This window comes from Xenopus laevis, chromosome 4L (genome assembly GCF_017654675.1).
Source record: "Xenopus laevis strain J_2021 chromosome 4L, Xenopus_laevis_v10.1, whole genome shotgun sequence".
In the NCBI taxonomy this organism is placed as follows: Eukaryota; Metazoa; Chordata; class Amphibia; order Anura; family Pipidae; genus Xenopus; species Xenopus laevis.
Genome location: NC_054377.1, coordinates 150,815,083 through 150,835,702, shown reverse-complemented (window position 1 = coordinate 150,835,702; position 20,620 = coordinate 150,815,083). Strand labels below are relative to the sequence as shown.

Here is a 20,620-nt window from a genome sequence, read left to right as displayed (position 1 = left end):
GTATCTCCATAGGCCAGTTCTGTGCTTTTATATAAAGGCAAGAGAAAGTGGAGTCATTAGTGCATGGCACTCCCAAACACACAAGCAAAGAATTAAGAGTAACGCTCTGACTGTTCTACTTACCTGCCAAATAAAATCTGGATCAAAACACAAAGATGGTGATCGCTATAAGAAGTAAGGTAAAACCAGATTTAGTGCCTTTGATTACTTGTTTTTTTACAGTTTACAATCGTTTTTTGTTTTTTTAAAAGGGAAACTCCACCTAAAAATAGTGGGTTTATAGTTACATATAAATGCAATTGCAATTGAAAGCCCTGTCTGTCTGTCCCTTTTTGTGATATTTTATATACTGAACTTAAAGTGCTAGCCCAGGGGTTCAGTAGTCCTATAATAGTAATGATCCCAGTCTTTAAAATTGCCCCAGCAGCTCCCCATCTCCTGATCTTGTTAGGCATCTCTTGTGAGTCAGTGGCACTGCACATGCTCAGTGGGCTCTGGGCTGCTGGGAAAGAGCTAAGCTTAGGGGTCGGGGAAATCATCAAGTAGAAAGTGGGGTCAGATCGGTCATAGAAGCTGATGCTACAGCTATGAATCAATTTTGATGCAGACTGCACTGATTTCTATGTGAATCTAAATGACCTATGATTCAGCCTTGTATCAGGACTGTATTGTATATACTATATATACAGTATATACTGATAATCTTAGATATGACTCGTAGTTACCTAAATTTTAATCTGGAAAAGTATCACTGACATTATAACCATTATTGGGAAAAACAATGGTGATTGACTTGCAGTATTAATTACAACATGTTGCAGGTGGTGTATTCCTTCTATAGAAAGTAGCTGAATAGCACCAACATTACAAACAAGAACAATGATATCTGCCTTTTGGACTAGGCATTTCCAAAATATGATTGCCCTTGGAATATCCCCATGGAGATCTACTGTATACAAAATTACCTTTCAAAAATAATAATGTTTCCCCTTTAAATACCTTAGTCATGGTGAAAAAATTATGCCATATACTGTCACTTTTTTTTAGCAAAGATTGTCCAATTGCTCCACTGTAAAGGAAAACTACAGCCATGCTACACATGTAACCTTATTGGAAAAAGAAATGTATGTATTCCTTCTGCTGCTCTGGGTAAGCAGTGAGGATGTGCAAGGCTAACACACCTTCTTACATTCTAACCTCTATAAGTCTTCTTACTGTCTAACATCTAGAATCTTTTTGTCTTCTAACCTCTATAAGGCTTCTTCCCTTCTAACCTTTAGAAGCCTTCTTACCTTCTAACCTCTAGACACCTTCTTAGCTTCTAACCTCTAGAAGCCTTCTTACTTTCTAACCTCTAGAAGCCTTCTTACTTTCTAACCTCTATAAGCCTTCTTACTTTCTAACCTCTAGAAGCCTTCTTACCTTCTAACCTCTAGAAGCCTTCTTACCTTCTAATCTCTAGAAGCCTTCTTACCTTCTAACCTCTAGAAGCCTTATTACCTTCTAATCTCTAGAAGCCTTCTTACTTCTAACATTCTAACATCAAGAACCATCTTACCTTCTAACCTCTAGAAGCCTTCTTACCTTAAAACCTCTAGAAGCCGTCTTACCTTCTAGTCTCTAGAAGCCTTCTTACCTTCCAACCTCTAGAAGCCTTCTTATCTTCTAACCTCTAGAACCTTCTTACCGTCTAACATTAAGAACCTTCTTATCTTCTAACATCAAGAACCTTCTTACCTTCTAACCTCTAAAAGGCTTCTTACCTTCTAACCTCTAGAAGCCTTCTTACCTTCTTACCTCTAGAAGCCTTATTACCATCTAACACCTACAACCTTCTTGTCTTCTAACCTCTATAAGGCTTCTTACCTTCTACCCTCTAGAAACCTTCTTACCTTCCAACCTCTAGAAGCCTTCTTACTTTATAACACCTAGAACCTTCTTACCTTCTAACATCTACAACTTTCTTATCTTCCAACCCCTAGAATACCTTCTAAACTCTAGAAGCCTTCTAACCTTTTAACATCAAGAACCTTCTTATCTTCTAATCTCTATAAGCCTTCTAACCTCTAGAAGCCTTCTTACTTCTAGCCTCTAGAAGCCTTCTTACCTTCTAACCTCTAGAACCTTCTTTTCTTCTAGCCTCTAGAAGCCTTCTTACCTTCTAACCTCTAGAACCTTCTTTTCTTCTGACCTCTACAACACTCCTTCTTTCATTGCAATCATGAAATTTATGAGCAATCTTTCATTCTAAGCTCTACATCACTGCTTTGTTCTAGCTTTCAGAACTTGTGTTGGAATATTAAGTAAAACAAAGCCTTGTGCAAATGAATAGAGAAAGCAAAGAGATGGAAGGAGTAAGATGAAATAAAGAGGCACAAGGGCTCAGAGGAAATGGCAAAAGCAGAGAGAACGGACCGAGGTACAAGGAATACAGGTTATACAGAGAAAGTAGAAAGATGCATGGGTTAGACACAGTAAAAAGACACAAGGAAACAAAAACATGAAGAGACACAATGACAGAGAGGGATTAAAGATGCACGGGTGGGGGAGAGAGAATGAGAGGAGGGACCAAAAGGGAAGTAATAAGGCACAGGGAGATAGAAAAAATAAAGTGATAAGTGAGGAAACAGAAACTAGTCACTAGGTGTGTGAGGTAGCAAATATGCCTAAACTTAAGAAGAATGTAGATATGACCCTGGTCCATCGTGTCACAAACAATACCCTGGCCTCATGGGAACTATGGAAGGTTTTGCAGGTTACTGATATCATTCGGAGGATCGTTGACTCCTTGGGGCGCCCGCTTTTAATAGGACTACAAACCATTGCAGTTACAATACGGCATTGAGTTTGCCTTTATGGAAGGTGCCGTCAATTACTGCTCAATTAGTGCACAACACAGAACGGAATGGTTCATTAACCGCAGAGAAAGTTACACTGCAATGTAAGTTCTAGAAGTTATTGCCCGCAACACTGACAATGGGCTCATTCTTTTTCTTCTCTAAACTACAAATATTGCAATCTCTCGGCCAGCCTCAAGCTCACAGAGCATGCTGGGAATCCCTGTCTAATTCTGTACGCAAGTCATACATGTTACACAAAAAATGCATGTCATCATCATACATATATACATACATTGCTTTCAATAATAAAACAACATTACAAGATGTGCCAAGAGAATTGCACCAGAGAGAAGTGTCATGGTCTGGGGTAGATACAGCAAGAGATAAAGGAGAGACCTACCTTCATCTCTATAACAGTCTGAAGAGCCTTTGTTTTGGCCGACTCGGGATGTAGTTGGTTGCGCCTGTGCAGCTCCTGTGGAGGAACACGGTAGAAATAAGCTTGGCGACTCATATTTTCATTTTATGACTTTATCTATGATGATCGGGAAATGACTTGGGAGCAAAGGAAGAGCAATTCCTATGACGTTTCCTGACAGCTACAGGTGGATCTTTTTTATCTTCGCTCCACTGCAGTAACTGTCTTGTGTTTCAGTCTGGGCTGCTGCTGCTGCATGACTTAATTCTGAAAGCTTAGTCAATTATTAATGTTCACTATTGCCAAGGTAGCACTCAATCGTCTAGTGCTAATAACGCACTCTTTCTCTGCCTACTATAAAATGAAATGAGAGTCAATTAATTAGCCGGTGCAGTCGAGTCAGTGCAGGAGATCAAAGAGAAACCCAGAGCTGTGGCTGAGCTGTCAAAATCGGGACTGTCCAGCAGAAAGCTGGACAGTTGGGAGGTATGCTACACTCAACATTATTTACGGTCTATCCCTAATGAGAGCACCCCCGTTTAAGATGAAGGTCTCACCTACACAAATGCAGTACCAAAAAATTCATGCCTATTCAAGTGTATGTTCCTGTGACTTCATATATCCTGACCCTCCAGAGAAATAGAGAGGCATGCACCCTAAGGAACATAGAGGCCATCAAGAGCAGCAACATCTACCCCAGATACAACCACCATCAACAACTAAACAGTATCCTGAACCTGAAGATCTGACAGCAAATGAAGACTCTGGCAGAACCTACTCAATTTAGCCAAAATAAATAAATTCCCTAAAGCAACGAGAAACAAGGTTACTACCAAGTCTCTGGAGTGAAAGAGATTCTTTCTGGAATGCTGACCGACTTTGTTTGTACTATAATCTATATGAAGAACAAGCTGAGCCAGTACTCCAAGCGTCTGCAGAAAAGAAAGATCATCAGAAGCAGGAGAGAAACTATAAAGCTGCCTATTGTGAGTTGGGGCAACGTTCATTTTCATTGCTAAGCCAATAATTTCCTTTTATTAAATCCCTTGTTAACTTTAGGAAAATAATATCCACAGTGACCCTCTTGACTCCTTGGAAAGTCTCTATACTTTCTCCCCAAGGACCGGCCCTTTGCCCCTTACTATTTTCCTTCTTCATTCTTCACTTCCACTCTTGGAAACACAGTCAGTGGTTATGAATTTCAATGCCACCCTTATACTGAGCTTGCCCAGTTCTACATCTTCTCCCTTTATTGCCTATGAAACAGATTCCCAAATAGCAGGACTGCTCCACCAAGTTGGCTAAAAGAATTGGATGGAGCAATCCAACCTTCCTGAATGCATAATGCCTGCATAAATGGTCTGGAATAATGGTCTGGGGTTCTTTCCACGGTTTGAACCCCTGGTTCCAGGGAAACCATCCAGAAACTTTTTTCACTTGAGTTGTTTTCAGATTGTTCCCCAGAAATAAAGACTTTTTTTAATTGCTTTCTATTATTTATTTTTTAACAAAATAGAATTTTAAAGTTTACGGTTCCTGTCGTTGGTGTTTGAGTCTGGCAGCTCAGGAAATTAAGGTGCAGACTCTGTACTGTTACAATTTTGCAACAGATAGGGGCAGATTTATTAAGGGTCGAATAGTAAATTTGAATTCGAATTTTGGAATTGTATTTGTGGTCAAAACTGACAAATTCGAATTGGAAATAATCCAAACTCGATTCGAAATTCGAGGTTTATCAAAACTTGATGTAGAAGTCAGTGGCAGAGGTCTACTGACCCATTTAAAGATGTTAAAAGCCTTTTCAGAGAAAAAACTCTATTTGAGTTTAGTCGAATAGGATTTGAGTTTTCGAGTTGGTAATATTCCTTTGAGTTTTAGACATTCAAATTTTTTCTTAAATAACCGCCCATTCAGATTTTGAGTTTATTTACATTTATTTGAGTTAACAAAAAATTCACATGAATTCGGAATTCGACCTTTGATAAATGAGCCTCCAGGTTGATCCATTTCTCTGCAGCATCTCTGGGATATCAGCAACTATTGTATCAATTCTAACAGCTGCCTGTAATGAAACTCAGGGATTCAAATGGTAGACAATGTATCAACTAAATGTATCAATTTAGAACAGTTTAGAGTGCCGACGAACCCCCCCCGGAGCTACTTTAGAAAGGTCAAAAATTAAGACTAACACCTCAATATTAGAAAAAACGGTCACATATAGAAAATAGAAAGAAATTGGAAAAAGTCTTTATTTACGGTGAACTCATTGAAACCACCTGAACGGAAAAACGTGTTGGAAGGTGAATATCCATGGTACAATGACATTCCTGACAATTCCATGGAACAGTTTGGGGAAGGCCCTTCCCTGTTTCAGCACAATAATGTCCCATGCACAGTCGGGGCCATACAGAATGGGTTTGCTGAGATGGAAAGAACCTGAATGTACAGAACCTCAACCCTCAACCCAACTGAACCTCTGTGGGATGAACTGGAACCCCGACTGTGAGCCTGATCCCCAACATCAGTGCCCAATAGTGATGTGTGGGCCTCACTACTTCTCTTGCGTGTCGAGGGTGGTGAGAACAGGCAGAAGAGCTGAACCCAAACCCCCGTGACCCACACTTCACTATTGGGCACTGATGTTGGGGATCAGGTTCACAGTTGGGGTTCCTTCCTGAGACTGCCATCTTCCAACTTCCTGTTTTATAAGCTAGTGCCTGTGCCACCCCTTTTGTGATGTCATCGGTGGGGCGGGATGGCATGGCTCTATAAAAAGAGGGGGTCGGCCGGGTGCGGGTCCAAGTCAAGGTTTTCTTGACCCGCACATCACTAGTGCCCAACCTCACTAATACTCTGAATGGCTGAATGGAAACAACTCCCAGTAACAACTCCCAGCAGCAATGTTCCAAAATCTAGTGGGACCTTCCCAGAAGCACCGGGGCAGTTATAGCAGGAAAGGCAGGGGGTAACCCAACTGAACCCCTGTGGGATGAATTGGAACCCCGACTGTCAGCCTGATCCCCAACATCAGTGCCCAACCTCTCTAATGCTCTTGTGGCTGAATGGAAGCAACTCCCAGCAATAACTCCCAGCAACAATGTTCCAACATCTGGTGGGACAATCCCCAGAAGAGATGGGGCAGTTATAGCAGCAAAGGAAGGGGCAACTTCATATTAACCCCATGGGCTGGGAATGAGATACTGGGCAGACAGTGGTCCCCAATACAATGTAGTGTCTGGACATGGGGGTTACATTGTAACAACAATGAAGAGGAAGTTACATGGTTACAGTGTGATAAAATATACAAGTAAAATGATAGTTATGAGAATATTTATCTTCAGTGCCCGAATTGGCTACTTCGACTCGAACGATTCGAACTAAAAATCGTTCGACTATTCGACCATTCCATAGTCAAAGCACTGTCTCTTTAAAAAAAACTTCGACCCCCTACTTCACCAACTAAAACCTACTGAACATCAATGTTAGCCGATGGGGAAGGTCCCCACAGGCTTCCTAACAAGTTTCTGATCGAAGGAAAATCGTTTGATCAATGGATTAAAATTCATTTACTTCGACGGTCGAATATCGAGGGTTAATTAACCCTCGATATTCGACCATTAGTGAATGTGCCCCATGGTGTGGCCTAAAGCCGCTGCATTTTTAATAGGAGTAGTGGCCCATAAAATTTTACATTACACAGCAAGCGGCACAGAGGTTACTGGGAGCACTGCGACTTTTTTACAACCAAATGAGAGAACCTAAAAACAGTCTATTTACTGTAATCGGATAAGAGCAACATAAATAACATTCCTCCTCCATATATATCTGTATGTCTGTATTGCTTATGAGGCTTTGTGCTTTTGGGATGGTGGTTGTCCTTGGCGTATTAGAGCTGTTACAGGTGATCGCTGGAGCCGGTCTTAGAGAACGATGTTTCTTTCTCCGTGTTGTTTTCCTATCGGCCCTGAGAAGCGATGTCCTTGGCTCTGTTATACCGATCTCAGGTCTGATTCTCTCCATTTCATTTGTGGATTCCTTCCACGTGGTAAATCCGGTTCGTATGGTGTCAGGCTCGGCATCCCATGAACTCAGCGAAACTGTAACGTTGCATACAATTAGTGTAAAAGATGGGTTCTCCTTCCTCTATTGCTGATCATAAGAAATTTTAATTTTATTGCAATATAAAAATAGCCCAACGCGTTTCGTATTTGTTTACTAAGTTAGAAAAGTTTCGCTGAGTTCATGGGACACCGAGTCTGACCCCAAAGGAACCGGATATTCCACGTGAATGGAATCCACAAATGGAACGGAGAGAATCAGACCTGAGATCGGTATAACAGAGCCAAGGACATCACTTCTCAGGGCCGATAGGAAAACAACACGGAGAAAGAAACATCGTTCTCTAAGACCGGCTCCAGCGATCACCTGTAACAGCTCTAATACGCCAAGGACAACCACCATCCGAAAAGCAGGAATTCCCATAAGCGCACCATAAATTCCACACATCGACTTTATTCACCAGGACAAGTGGGTCCAATTTTACAAGTGTGTGCAGCTACTGAGCAAATCTATACAATAAGCGCGGTACTTATACTCTTTTCACTGTTTATCTGTATTGTTTCATTCCTACCAGAAGAAATGGATCTCCTTTTGTTTTGCTCAAATATTTATTTTCCTATTAACCCCTGACATGGCGCATTGGTAAATTGGTGTAAAAGGGAACCTAACCCAAAACAGAAAAATAGCATCTGCAACCCACAACCGCTAGTTACATAGTCAGTTAACACTACGATCACTGACACTCTGACTCTGATAGAGTGCTGTTGAGCTAAACAGCGGGTGTAAGCAGTACAAAACTGCTAATATCTCAGAAACCGTTAATTTGAAAACGAATTTAAAATACGAAGGCACTCATAGCAGCAGTCTAAATTTACATGAATTCTCTGTTTGGTTTCATGTCCCCTTTAAATTTCACCAGAACAGTTACTCACAGCATCTTACTTGCAGAATGATGTACTCAGAGGTGTAACTACAGAGGAAGATGACCCTGCGGCTGCCCAGGAGGTATAGGGGCCCCGTGAGACCTAAATTCACATACATTTTTAATAAATTCTGATAAAACAGGAAAACATCAAGACATTTTGGGGGCCTGAAAAATAATTTGCTGTGGGGCCCAGTAATATCTAGTTACAACACTGGATGTAATGTTCCAGTAAACACACAAAAACATTTATTGGTTACAGACAAATTCAAAATCAGAGATTAAATCCTTCATCGGACTAGGTCTGGCATCTCAGAGACATTTCCCTTATATATCCTACAATTATGGAAAATAAACTGTGCAAGGCTAAAGACACCAACGTGCTGGACTTGAATGTACCACTGGGCAGAAGCGGTGGGTTGTGATAGGGTTTTCTGCTCCATCCTATTAATTATAGGAACATGTCAGCCCTGGAGCCACTGACACACAGAGTTAAAGGGGTTGTTAACAGCTGAGATAAGTGATGTAGAGAGGGTTATTCTGAGACAATTTCTAATCGGTTTTCATTTTTTATTATTTGTGGTTTTTGAGTTATTTAGCTTTTTATTCAGCAGTATCTTCGGTTTGCAATTTCAGCCATCTGGTTGTTAGGATCCACGTTGCCCCTAGCAACCATGCATTGATTTGAATAAGAGACTGGAATATGAATAGGAGAGGCCTGAATAGAAAGAGGAGTAATGAAAAGTAGCAATTTTTGTCCCATACACAGGCCAATAGGGTTTCAAGAAAAGTCCTTTCATGGTTTCACCAGATCTAAATCTGTCCAATATCCCACCACACACTGCCGGCGGCTGTAAAACAGCGTGCCAATAATAATTACTGGAATACATTTGCAGGCACTATTAATTAGAGATAGGCTGGTATTAGTTTTGACTAGCAACTTGTCCAATCATCCAATACAAGTATGGGATCCATTATCCAAAAACCCATTATCCAGAAAGCTACAAATTAAAGAATGGCTGTCTCCTATTAGCTCCATTTAATCCAAATAATCCAAATGTTTAAAACTGATTTCCTTTTTCTGTGTAATAATAAAACAGTACCATGTACTTGATCCCAACTAAGATATAATTAATCCTTATTGGAGGCAAAACCAACCTATTGGCTTTATTTAATGTTTATATGATTTTCTAGTAGACTTAAGGTAAAAAGATCCAAATTACGGAAAGATCCATTATCTGGAAACCCCAGGTCCAAACCATTCTGGATAGCAGGTCTCATACCTGTACCTTGTACTTGATCCCAACTAAGATATAATTAATCCTTATTGGAAGCAAAACCAGCCTATTGGCTTTATTTAGGGGCAGATTTATCAAGGGTTGAATTCCGAGTTTATGGTAGTTTCTAAAAACTCCCAAAGAGATGAAATTTGAAAAAAAAAACCGACCAATCGAAATTAATTGTTAGAAAATTCTAATTATTTAAAAACGACTGAATAGGATCGAGCTGCAAATTCGATTTGAGGTTTTTTACCCCAAAAAAATATTTTTTTTTCCAAAAGTCCACCAAATGACTCCATAGGCTTAAACACCAATTTGGCAGGTTTAAGATGGCAAATACTCAAATTCGTAAAGGTACAGTACATGATACATTTCAAAATTCTAATTTCGATTTTTTTTTTAAAATTCGAATTCAATTTGGACTACGCCCTAATCGAATTACACTAAAATAAACTCAAAACTTGAATTTAAAAATTCGAATTTTCAATTCGACCCGTGATAAATCTGCCTCTTAATATTTACATGATTTTCTAGTAGACTTCAGGTATAAAGATCCAAATTGCAGAAAGATCTGTTATCCAGAAAACCCCAGGTCCCGAGCATTCTGGATTTCCATGCCAAGCCTGTATTAAATTCTGACTAGGCAGCGGCATGAGGTCCGAGGGAATTTCAGCTTAATTGCAGTCCTGGTAATACACACACCTGGCTGTCAATTTATTTGGAAAAATGACTGTCAATAGAAAATTCATTAAAGTAAGTGAAATATTACAAAAATAAGCCATTGGTTTGTATTTATTTAAATCCCGCAGCACATGTTGTTGAAGTATTAGGTCTCTATTTCCTGACAATTAAGGACCTGGGGCTGTAATGTGAGGCTGAAAACGAGTCGCTCGTTAATTGGCAGGAAATGTGTCGGCTAGAGGGGATTAATTAATTGGTGCCATTACTGATGGATAAAACACTGAGGAGCCTCCCAGTCCTGCAGTGACAATATAAAGCCATTGTAAATACTGTGTCAATTTCTTCTTGTGCAGAACCTCAACCCACACTCATTCATACGTTCAATGGCTCAGATCAGAGACTAATACTTGTAAACATGGAATTCTCAGCATAGTGTAGCATAGCAAGAGCCGGGCCAAGGCGGTCAGGCGCCCTAGACAGCCTGCCCGGTTGCAGCGCCATCTGGGTGTACGCAAATGCGCGAGCTAGATTGTGCGCATGCAGGAAACGACGTTCGTGTTTTCATGTTTGTGTTGCCTCAGCTCTTTTTATATTTGAATGTAGGTTGATAAATGTTGGGGATCCCTGGCTTAAATGGGGGGGGGGAAAAAATTTCAAAACACATTAATTAATAGTGCTGCTCCAGCAGAATTCTGCACTGAAATCCGTTTCTCAAAAGAGCAAATAGATTTTTTTTATATTAAATTTTGAAATCTGACATGGGACTAGACATATTGTCAGTTTCCCAGCTGCCCCCAGTCATGTGATTTGTGCTCTGATAAATAGGGATGCACCAAATCCAGGATCCGGTTTGGGATTCGGCCAGGATTCGCCTGTTTCAGCAGGATTCGGATTCAGCAGAATACTTCTGCCCTGCCGAACCAAATCTTAATTTGCATATGCAAATTAGGGGCGGGAGGGAAATCGTGTGACTTTTGTCATAAAACAAAGAAGTAAAAAACTTTTTCCCTTAGGATTCAGTTCAGTATTCGGCCAAATCTTTCACGAAGGATTCGGGGGTTCGGCCGAAAAATAGTGCATTCGGTGCATCCCTACTGATAAACTTCAGTCACTCTTTACTGCTGTACTGCAAGTTGGAGTGATATCACCCCCTCCCTTCCCCCCCCCCCAGCAGCCAAACAAAAGAACAATGGGAAGGTAACCAGATAGCAGCTCCTTAACACAAGATAACATCTTCCTGGTAGATGTAAGAACAGCACTTAATAGTAAAATCCAGGTCCCACTGCGACACATTCAGTTACATTAAGTAGGAGAAACAACAGCCTGCCAGAAAGCAGTTCCATCCTAAAGTGCTGGCTCTTTCTGAAATCACATGACCAGGCAAAATGACCTGAGATGCACCTACACACCAATATTACAACTAAATACACTTGCTGGTTCAGGAATGACATTTTATATTGTGGATTGAATTATTTGCAGTGTAAAAAGTCATTTAGAAATAAAAACTACATAAAAATCATGTCAGAATCCCTTTAAAGAGTGTAAAATCAGAGGGTTCTAGTCCAATCCACTGCTCTAATCTCACCTGCCCAACCGTTACAAAGATCATTAGGTTGGACGCCCCCCTAAGAGCCACTGGTTCTTATTTCCTACCGGTTGTTATGGTTACACAATGGAAGCACTAAAATCCATGAGCCTGTCATTTTATTCCAAAAGACAAATTAAAGGGGTTGTTTGCCTTTGAGATAACTGTTAGTATGATGTAGAAAAGGGATTTTCTGAGATAATTTGCAATTGGTTTTCATTTTTTACTATTTGTGTTTTTCTTTTTTTGTGTTTTTATTAAGCAGTTCTCCAGTTTGCAATTTCCACAATCTGGCTGCTAGGTTCCAAATTCCCCTAGCAACCATGCATTGATTTGAATAAGAGACTGGAATATGAATAGGAGAGGCCTGAATAGAAAGATGAGTAATAAAAAGTAGGAATAACAACAAATGTGTAGCCTTACAGAGCATTTGTTTTTAGATGGGGTCAGTGACCCCCCATTTGAAAGCGGAAAAGAGTCAGAAAGAGAAGGCAAATAATTCAAGAAACAAGTCAAGTCAAGAAACAGTAGGGGGCAGATTTATTAAGGGTCAAATTGAAAATTCAAATTTGAGTTTTCACAATTTTTGTGGTCAAAACTCTCAAATTCGACTAGGGAATTATCCAAACTCGATTCACTTTTTTAAAAAAAATTCAAATTAGATTTTCGAGATTTATCATACTCTTTAAGAATTCGAATTTGACTATTCGCCACCTACTACCTGCCGAATTGCTGTTTACCACAATGGGAGAGGTCCAGGGATCAATTTGGAGATGTTTGCAGCCTTCCTGACATTCAAGTTTTTTTTTAGAAGGAAAAACTTGAATTGAGTTTGATTCGAATTGGGTTGTTTAAATTCGTTTGAGTTTTAAAAATTGGATTTTAAATTATAAATTTCGGCCAGTCGAATTTCAAATTCTTTTGAATTTAAGTGTAGGCCGATGTAGCCGAAACATGTAGTGCAGGACTTTCTGCAAATTAGATTTTAAACAGAAAAACGTGCTCTCCGGCTATTATCTACTTTACTTCAATTTAAAAAAACTCACATGAATTCGAAATTCGACCCTTGATAAATGTGCCTCCCAGTGTATTGTCCACTGAAACGTAATGAAGTGTAACAAGAACGAATATCTCCCGTTTTGGACTCAAGTTCTCCCAAGGGACCTGTTATCTTATATTGTTACAATTACTTATTTGCTTATCTCAAAATTGTTACAAAAGTATCTTATCTGCAGCTGTGGCTGTTCTGGGCTCTCTGCCAAAAGCCAATTATGTTGGAGACGTTGTTTCTTTTTCTGGCTGTTCAGTGCAGAGAAAAACTGGACTTTCCAGTACAAACGAGGGACTGCGGGTTGAGCTGTCAAAAGAGGGACTGTCCCTCTAAAAACGGGACAGTTGGGAGGTATGGTCCCTGGTAAGGCCTCACCTGAAGTATTGGGGGGGGGGAAGTTTGAGGCTCCAGTTCTCAAAGGTGTGGTTCACCCTTATGTTAACTTTTAGTATCTTTTAGAATGGCTAATTTTAAGCAACTTTACAATTAGGGGCAGATTTATCAAAGGTCGAGGTGAATTTTCAAATGAAACAAAATTGAATTTCGAGCTATTTTTGTGGACCTCGACTAGGGAATACTCCAAATTCGATTAGAATTTGAAAAAAAAAATCAAAAATTCAAATATCGAAATTTTTCATGTCCTGCCGAATTTCTGATTTAGCCTATGGGGGACCTCCTAGAACCCATTTGGAGTCAATTGGTGGACTTTGAAAAATCGAATTGAATTCGAGCGATTGCGCTATTCCTTCGATTCAAATGATTCTAATTCAGCCAAATACGGACCTATTCAACCCAAAAAAAACTTCAACTTAATTTCGGTTGGTCTTTTTGAATTCGAATTTTGACGTTTTTTTCAATTCGAAATATGACCCTTTATAAATATGCCCCTTAGCTTAATTTTTTCTGTTTTATCGTTTTTTACCCATTTGCCTTCTTCTGACTCTTTCCAGCTTTTAAATTGGGGTCACTGACCACATCTAGAAAACAAATGCTCTGCATGGCTACAAATGTATTGTTATTGTTACTTCTAATTACTTTAGACCACCTCCTATTCATATTCCAGTCTCGTATTCAAATCTGTGCATAGTTGCTAGGGAAATTTGGACCCTAACAACAAGATATCGGAAACTGCAAACTGGAGAGCAGCTGAATAAAAAGCTAAATAAAACCAGTCTCAGAATTTTTACAAATATTTAAAACACAAATAATTCAACCAAAAATAATGGTTATTATTTTATTATCTTAACTATTATCTATAGCAACTTAAAGGAACCCTTTCAACTAAAAGAAAAAAATCGAACAGAAAAAAATAATCTCATAACCCATATTACGTCATTAAAAATATGTTTTTTTAATCACGTAATTCAAATTTTTCCAAAATGGTTTCCTTTTCCTCTGTAATAATAAGACAGTACAGGTATGGGACCTGTTATCCACAATGATTGGGACAAGGGATGCACCGAATCCACTATTTTCCATTCAGCCGAACCCCTGAATCCTTCATGAAAGATTCAGCCGCATACCGAACCTAATTCTATTTTGCAGATGCAAATTAGAGGTGGAAAGGGGAAAAAATTTCCTTGTTGAATCTGAATCCTGCTGAAAAAGGCAGAATCCTGGATTTGGTGCATCCCTACTTGGGACATTGGGTTTTCCAGATAACGGATCTTTCTGTAATTTGGATCTTCATACCTTAAAGGAGAAGGAAAGGTTAAAACTAAGTAAGCCTTATCAGAAAGGTCCACCTAAATACACCAGTTAACCCCCAAAGTAATGCTGCTCTGAGTCCCCTGTCAAAAGAAATACTGCATTTCTTTCCTTCTATTGTGTACTCATGGGCTTCTGTATCAGACTTCCTGTTTTCAGCTTAAACCTCATTGCCCTGGGCAAGAGCATGCTCAGTTTGCTCCTCTCCCCTCCCCCTCCCTTTTCTACTGTAATCTGAGCCCAGAGCAGGGAGAGACTCAGGCAGGAAGTGATGTCACACCACATTAATACTGCAGCTGCTATCCTAAACAAACAGAGAGTTTCTAGAGCTTTTTACTCAGGTATGGTAAAACATTCTACAGAATAAATATAGCATTCTAGCTTGTACTATTGCAGCTAATCTATTGGCAATAAAATGCCTCCGTAGCTTTCCTTCTCCTTTAAGTCTACTAGATAATCATATAAACATTAAATAAACCCAATTTGCCTCCAATAAGGATTAATTTTATCTTCGTTGGGATCAAGTACAAGAAATTATTACAAAGAAAAAAGAAATCATTTTTAAAGATTTGGATTATCTGTATAAAATGGTAGATGGCCTCTCCGTAATTTGAATCTTTCTGGACTACGGGTTTCCGGATAACTGATCCTATACCTGTACATAGTATTTGATCCCAACTAAGATATAATTAATTTTTATTGGAGTCAGAACAATCCTACTACATTGATTTAGAGGGTTATTTACTAAAATCCAAAGTTTTTAAATAAAAAAAACCACGACCAAACTCTAATACCGATCTGACCTTATTTATTATTACAAAAGCTTGATTTTATCGGTTTGGGTAAAAACTCTATAAAATCGAGTGAAAACCTGAAACATACAATTTCTTCAGGGTTCTTTTCCTGATTCGCTAGATTTTTTCGGGCTTTCTCCTGAAAAGCCAGAATTTTTCGGATTTTTGCCTGAAAAGCCCAAATACTTTTTTTTCGGCCTAATTCCAGAGCAGATCACAGAAACGTCAAAATAGGATATTTACCTCTGCCACTGACTTATACACGACCTTGTCAGGTCTGAGATGGTGGAATTTCAGATTCTGGCTTTATGCAGAATCGTGCTTTAAAGGAAAACTATACCCCCAAACAATGTAGGTCTCTATAAAATATATTGCATAAAACAGCTCATATGTAAAGCCCTGCTTCATGTAAATAAACCATTTTCATAATACTTTTCTAGTAGTATGTGCCATTGGGTAATCATAAATAGAAAATTACCAATTTAAAAAATAAGGCCCGCCCCCTGGGATCATACGATTCACTGTGCACACAAACAAACTATACTTCTTAGGTCACATGAGCCAATTAAAAGACAGAGTTCTGTGTTTTGCTTCAACACTTCTTCCTGTTACAGTTAGAGCTGCAGTATTTCTGGTCAGGTGATCTCTTCCTGTTACAGTTAGAGCTGCAGTATTTCTGGTCAGGTGATCTCTCCCTGTTACAGTTAGAGCTGCAGTATTTCTGGTCAGGTGATCTCTTCCTGTTACAGTTAGAGTTGCAGTAGTTCTGGTCAGGTGATCTCTTCCTGTTACAGTTAGAGCTGCAGTATTTCTGGTCAGGTGATCTCTTCCTGTTACAGTTAGAGCTGCAGTATTTCTGGTCAGGTGATCTCTTCCTGTTACAGTTAGAGCTGCAGTATTTCTGGCCAGGTGATCTCTCCCTGTTACAGTTAGAGCTGCAGTATTTCTGGTCAGGTGATCTCTTCCTGTTACAGTTAGAGCTGCAGTATTTCTGGTCAGGTGATCTCTTCCTGTTACAGTTAGAGCTGCAGTATTTCTGGTCAGGTGATCTCTGAGGCAGCACACAGACCATCACGAAATGGTGGCTCAAGGCAAGGGATGTAAAACGGCAATATTTAAATATATATTCCAGTTTGGTAAGATTCTTTAATATGTCACTTAATATGATATAAACTATCGGTTAAGTATTCATTTTGGAGGAATAGTTTTCCTTTAATAAATCTTTAAAAAATCTAAGTTTAAAAAAAAAAATATACTGGAGTTTTGCCCGAAAAAGCCCAACCAGAGAAATTCAGAGTTTCGTAAATAAACCCCTTAATGTTTAAATAATTTAGTAGAATGAAGTTGTGGAGATCAGAATTACGGAAAGATCCCTTATCCAGAAAAGCCCAGGTCCCAAGCATTCTGCATACCTGTATCCCTTGAAAATATCTCAGAAACTACAAATGTATTGATCATGCACATGTTAGTTCCCCTTTAAATGTCTTTGGAGTAAATATATAAATATGAAATTAGTAATAACACAATTATAACCTGTCCAATAAATATCATGTATATGGTACATAAGTGCTCGGGGCTCATAGTAGGAGACATATTCGGAGTCAGGAATCAGCTGCTGAGAATGAAACCTAAGAAAGGAGCCGGGGCCATGGAGCTGCCATCAGCATGACTATGAAAAGTTTATTTAACGGAACATTAACTGAGACTTGTAAAGTAACTAATCTCTGTCAGGATTTAAGGAATTACTCAAATGCCTCCAATCTTTAGCCTTAAGGCTTGTTAGACCTTTTCCCTATTCGGAGTTGGTGACCTTAAAGGGAACACAAATAAAACCATTGTTTTGTCAGCGAGGAAAGAAATGTGATTCATAATAGGGATTTTATTAAATGCTGTGATAGAAACATTACTGACACTGGGGGAAAGGTGTGGGCTGCAGCGCCTCTCAGTGGTCGCTCCTTACATTGCAGCTTTGTAACGGTCTAAAACTGCGCAGAAATACACAGGCTTCTTCATTTGCAGGATAAAAACAAGGGGACACCTTTACATTTAAAATGAAAATATGTAGCGCTTAACAGGAGGATTTGTTTTTCATTCCCATCATCTCACAGTATGAGAGTATAGCTTATTGCCTGTCACTTTTTATTTTTTTTTATAGTTTTTGAATTATTTGCTTTCTTCCTCGGACTCTTTCCAGCCTAAAATGGGGGTCACTGACCCCATCTAAAAAAAACAAATGCTCTGTAAAGATATATTCCTCATCTTTCTATTCAGGCCTCTCCTATTCATATTCCAGTCTCTTATTCACATCAGTGCATGGTTGCTAGGGGAATTTGGACTCTAGCAACCAGTTTGCTGAAACTGCAAACTGGAGAGCTGCTGAATAACAAGCTAATTCTAAGCAACTTTTCAATTGACCTTCATTTTTTATAGTTTTTTAATGATGTGCCTTCTTCTTCTGACTCTTTCCAGCTTTCAAATGGGGGTCACTGACCCCATCTAAAAAAACAAATGCTCTGTAAGGCTACACATTTATTGTTATTGTTACTTTTTATTCCTCATCTTTCTATTCAGGCCTCTCCTATTCATATTCCAGTCTCTTATTCAAATCCGTGAATGGTTGCTAGGGGAATTTGGACTCCAGCAACCTGTTTGCTGAAACTGCAAACGGCAGAGCTGCTGAATAAAAAGCAAATTCTAAGCAACTTTTCAGTTGGTCTTAATTTTTTCTTTTAAATCGTTTTTTTAAATTATTTGCCTTCTTCTTCTGACTCTTTCCAGCCTGAAATGGGGGTCGCTGACCCCATCTAAAAAACAAATGCTCTGTAAGGCTACAAATGTATTGTTATTGCTACTTTTTATTCCTCATCTTTCTATTCAGGCCTCTCCTATTCCAGTCTCTTATTCAAATCAGTGCATGGTTGCTAGGGGAATTTGGACCCTAGCAACCAGATGGCTGAAACTGCAAACTGGAGAGCTGCTTAATAAAAAGCTAAATAAGTCAAAAAGCACAAATAATAAAAAATTAAAACCAATTGCAAACTGTCTCAGAATATCCCTCTCTACATCATACTATAGGTTAACTCTAAGGCGAACAACCTCTTTAATCTGAAGGGAGGGGTGTAATGCAGCTAATTCTGGTTTTTGGAACAGATTTTTCTATATTTTGGAGCTGGCCCTATTGCATGTTGGTATTCAGAGCATAACTGGATACTAGGGGGCCAATTCATTAACTTCGAGTGAAGGAATAGAAGAAAAAAAACTTAGAATTTCGAAGTGTTTTTTTGGCTACTTCGACCATTGAATGGGTTACTTCAACCTTCGACTACAAATCGAAGGATTCAAGCTAAAAATCGTTAGACTATTCGACCATTCGAAGTACTGTCTCTTTAAGAAAAAACTTCGACCCCCTAGTTCGCCACCTAAAAGCTACCAAACCCAATGTTAGCCTATGGGGAAGGTCCCTATAGGCTTGGCTAAGTTTTTTTGGTCGAGGGATAATCCTTCGATCGTTGGATTAAAATCCTTCGAATCGATCCAACGATTATTCCTTCCATTGTTCGATCGAGGTATTTGTGCAAAATCCTTCGCCTTCGAATATCGAAGTCGAAGGATTTTCATTCCCAGTCGAATATCGAGGGTTAATTAACCCTCGATATTCGACCCTTGATGAATTTGCCCCTAAGTAATGGCTGGAGATGAAAGGAAAGCAGCAAGTGGAGGTTTCTCCTGTTTGATCAATGCAAATTAAAACCAGTGTGTGACTGATTGAAAGGTTCTAGACAAGACAAATACGGTCCCTCCCTGCGATACAACAAATCTAATTCTATTTTGTACATTTCTTTGTTGATAATGTATCAGCCCGATGCTTTGTGGTTTTTTCTTGCACAATTAATGCAATCCTACCCGTTCCCTAATTCCTCGTTAATATCCTGTTATTAATCATAACCCATCGGCTTCCGACAGGTTTAATAATTCCACCGTCAAACAAAGGAATCTTGGGGTTTCTCCAGGAGTTTCGAGGTATTTTTAGGAAACACAATGGGCCCTTTATAAACGCCCCTAATTCAGAAAGTGATACTTTTGATAAAAAAAAAAGCTTAAAAGGCTCCAGTCGAGAGCTGACGGACTCCACCTTGATTCTAGGGAGAACAATCAGGCTGGACCCCCTGCTGCCCTGTAATTGGAATTTGGGTCAGATCTCAGCCCTGGGCTCATCTATATGATATTAAATGTGTGTTGGAAACACACACAGGAGAAAAATGTGTCTCGTTGTTGCAGCTTATTCCGAACAGCGTCCAATCAAAATATTCTCATCAAAGACAAATTGCCGGAACAAGTTCATCCTGGAAACTGCCCAACCGTATAATTGTCTGAGGGGTAAACACAAAGCTAGACCAAATACGAGTGCTCATTCCTTGATTAGAAAGTGATTAGGGTACAAATTAGTGTGTATCCTAAAGATGCCATATTGTTTCTTTCAGACACTATGAAGGTATAGCTTATTGTGTGCCCAGAACATTCCTTCTCTGTATATTTGTATTTATACATATGGGAGGAGGAAGTGCCATATTGATTCCCTTAGACAGTACAGTATGAGGGTATAGCTTATTGTGTGCCCAGAACATTCCTTCTCTGTATATTTGTATTTATACATATGGGAGGAGGAGGTGCCATATTGATTCCCTTAGACAGTACAGTATGAGGGTATAGCTTATTGTGTGCCCAGAACATTCCTTCTCTGTATATTTGTATTTATAAATATGGGAGGAGGAGGTGCCATATTGATTCCCTTAGACAGTACAGTATGGGGGTATAGCTTATTGTGTGCCCAGAACATTCCTTCTCTGTATATTTGTATTTATACATATGGGAGGAAGAGGTGCCATATTGATTCCCTTAGACAGTACAGTATGAGGGTATAGCTTATTGTGTGCCCAGAACATTCCTTCTCTGTATATTTGTATTTATACATATGGGAGGAGGGAGGTGCCATATTGATTCCCTTAGACAGTACAGTATGAGGGTATAGCTTATTGTGTGCCCAGAACATTCCTTCTCTGTATATTTGTATTTATACATATGGGAGGAAGAGGTGCCATATTGATTCCCTTAGACAGTACAGTATGAGGGTATAGCTTATTGTGTGCCCAGAACATTCCTTCTCTGTATATTTGTATTTATACATATGGGAGGAGGAGGTGCCATATTGATTCCCTTAGACAGTACAGTATGAGGGTATAGCTTATTGTGTGCCCAGAACATTCCTTCTCTGTATATTTGTAT

General features: G+C 39.3%; 1 protein-coding gene across 6 annotated transcripts in view; it reads right to left on the bottom strand.

Annotated features, from left to right (window-relative positions):
• LOC108704021 (ERC protein 2-like) overlaps window positions 1-20,620 on the bottom strand; it is a 528,894-nt gene that overhangs the window by 441,115 nt on the left and 67,159 nt on the right. For 4 of the 6 annotated variants that reach the window (XM_041590956.1, XM_041590957.1, XM_041590959.1 and 1 more), the window contains exon 4: window positions 3,241-3,315. In XM_041590956.1, the coding sequence (XP_041446890.1) occupies window positions 3,241-3,315 (75 nt within the window). Of the gene's footprint in view, window positions 1-123; window positions 166-3,240; window positions 3,316-20,620 lie in introns of all 6 variants that reach the window. The other 2 variants (XM_041590955.1, XM_041590958.1) reach the window with 1 other exon arrangement.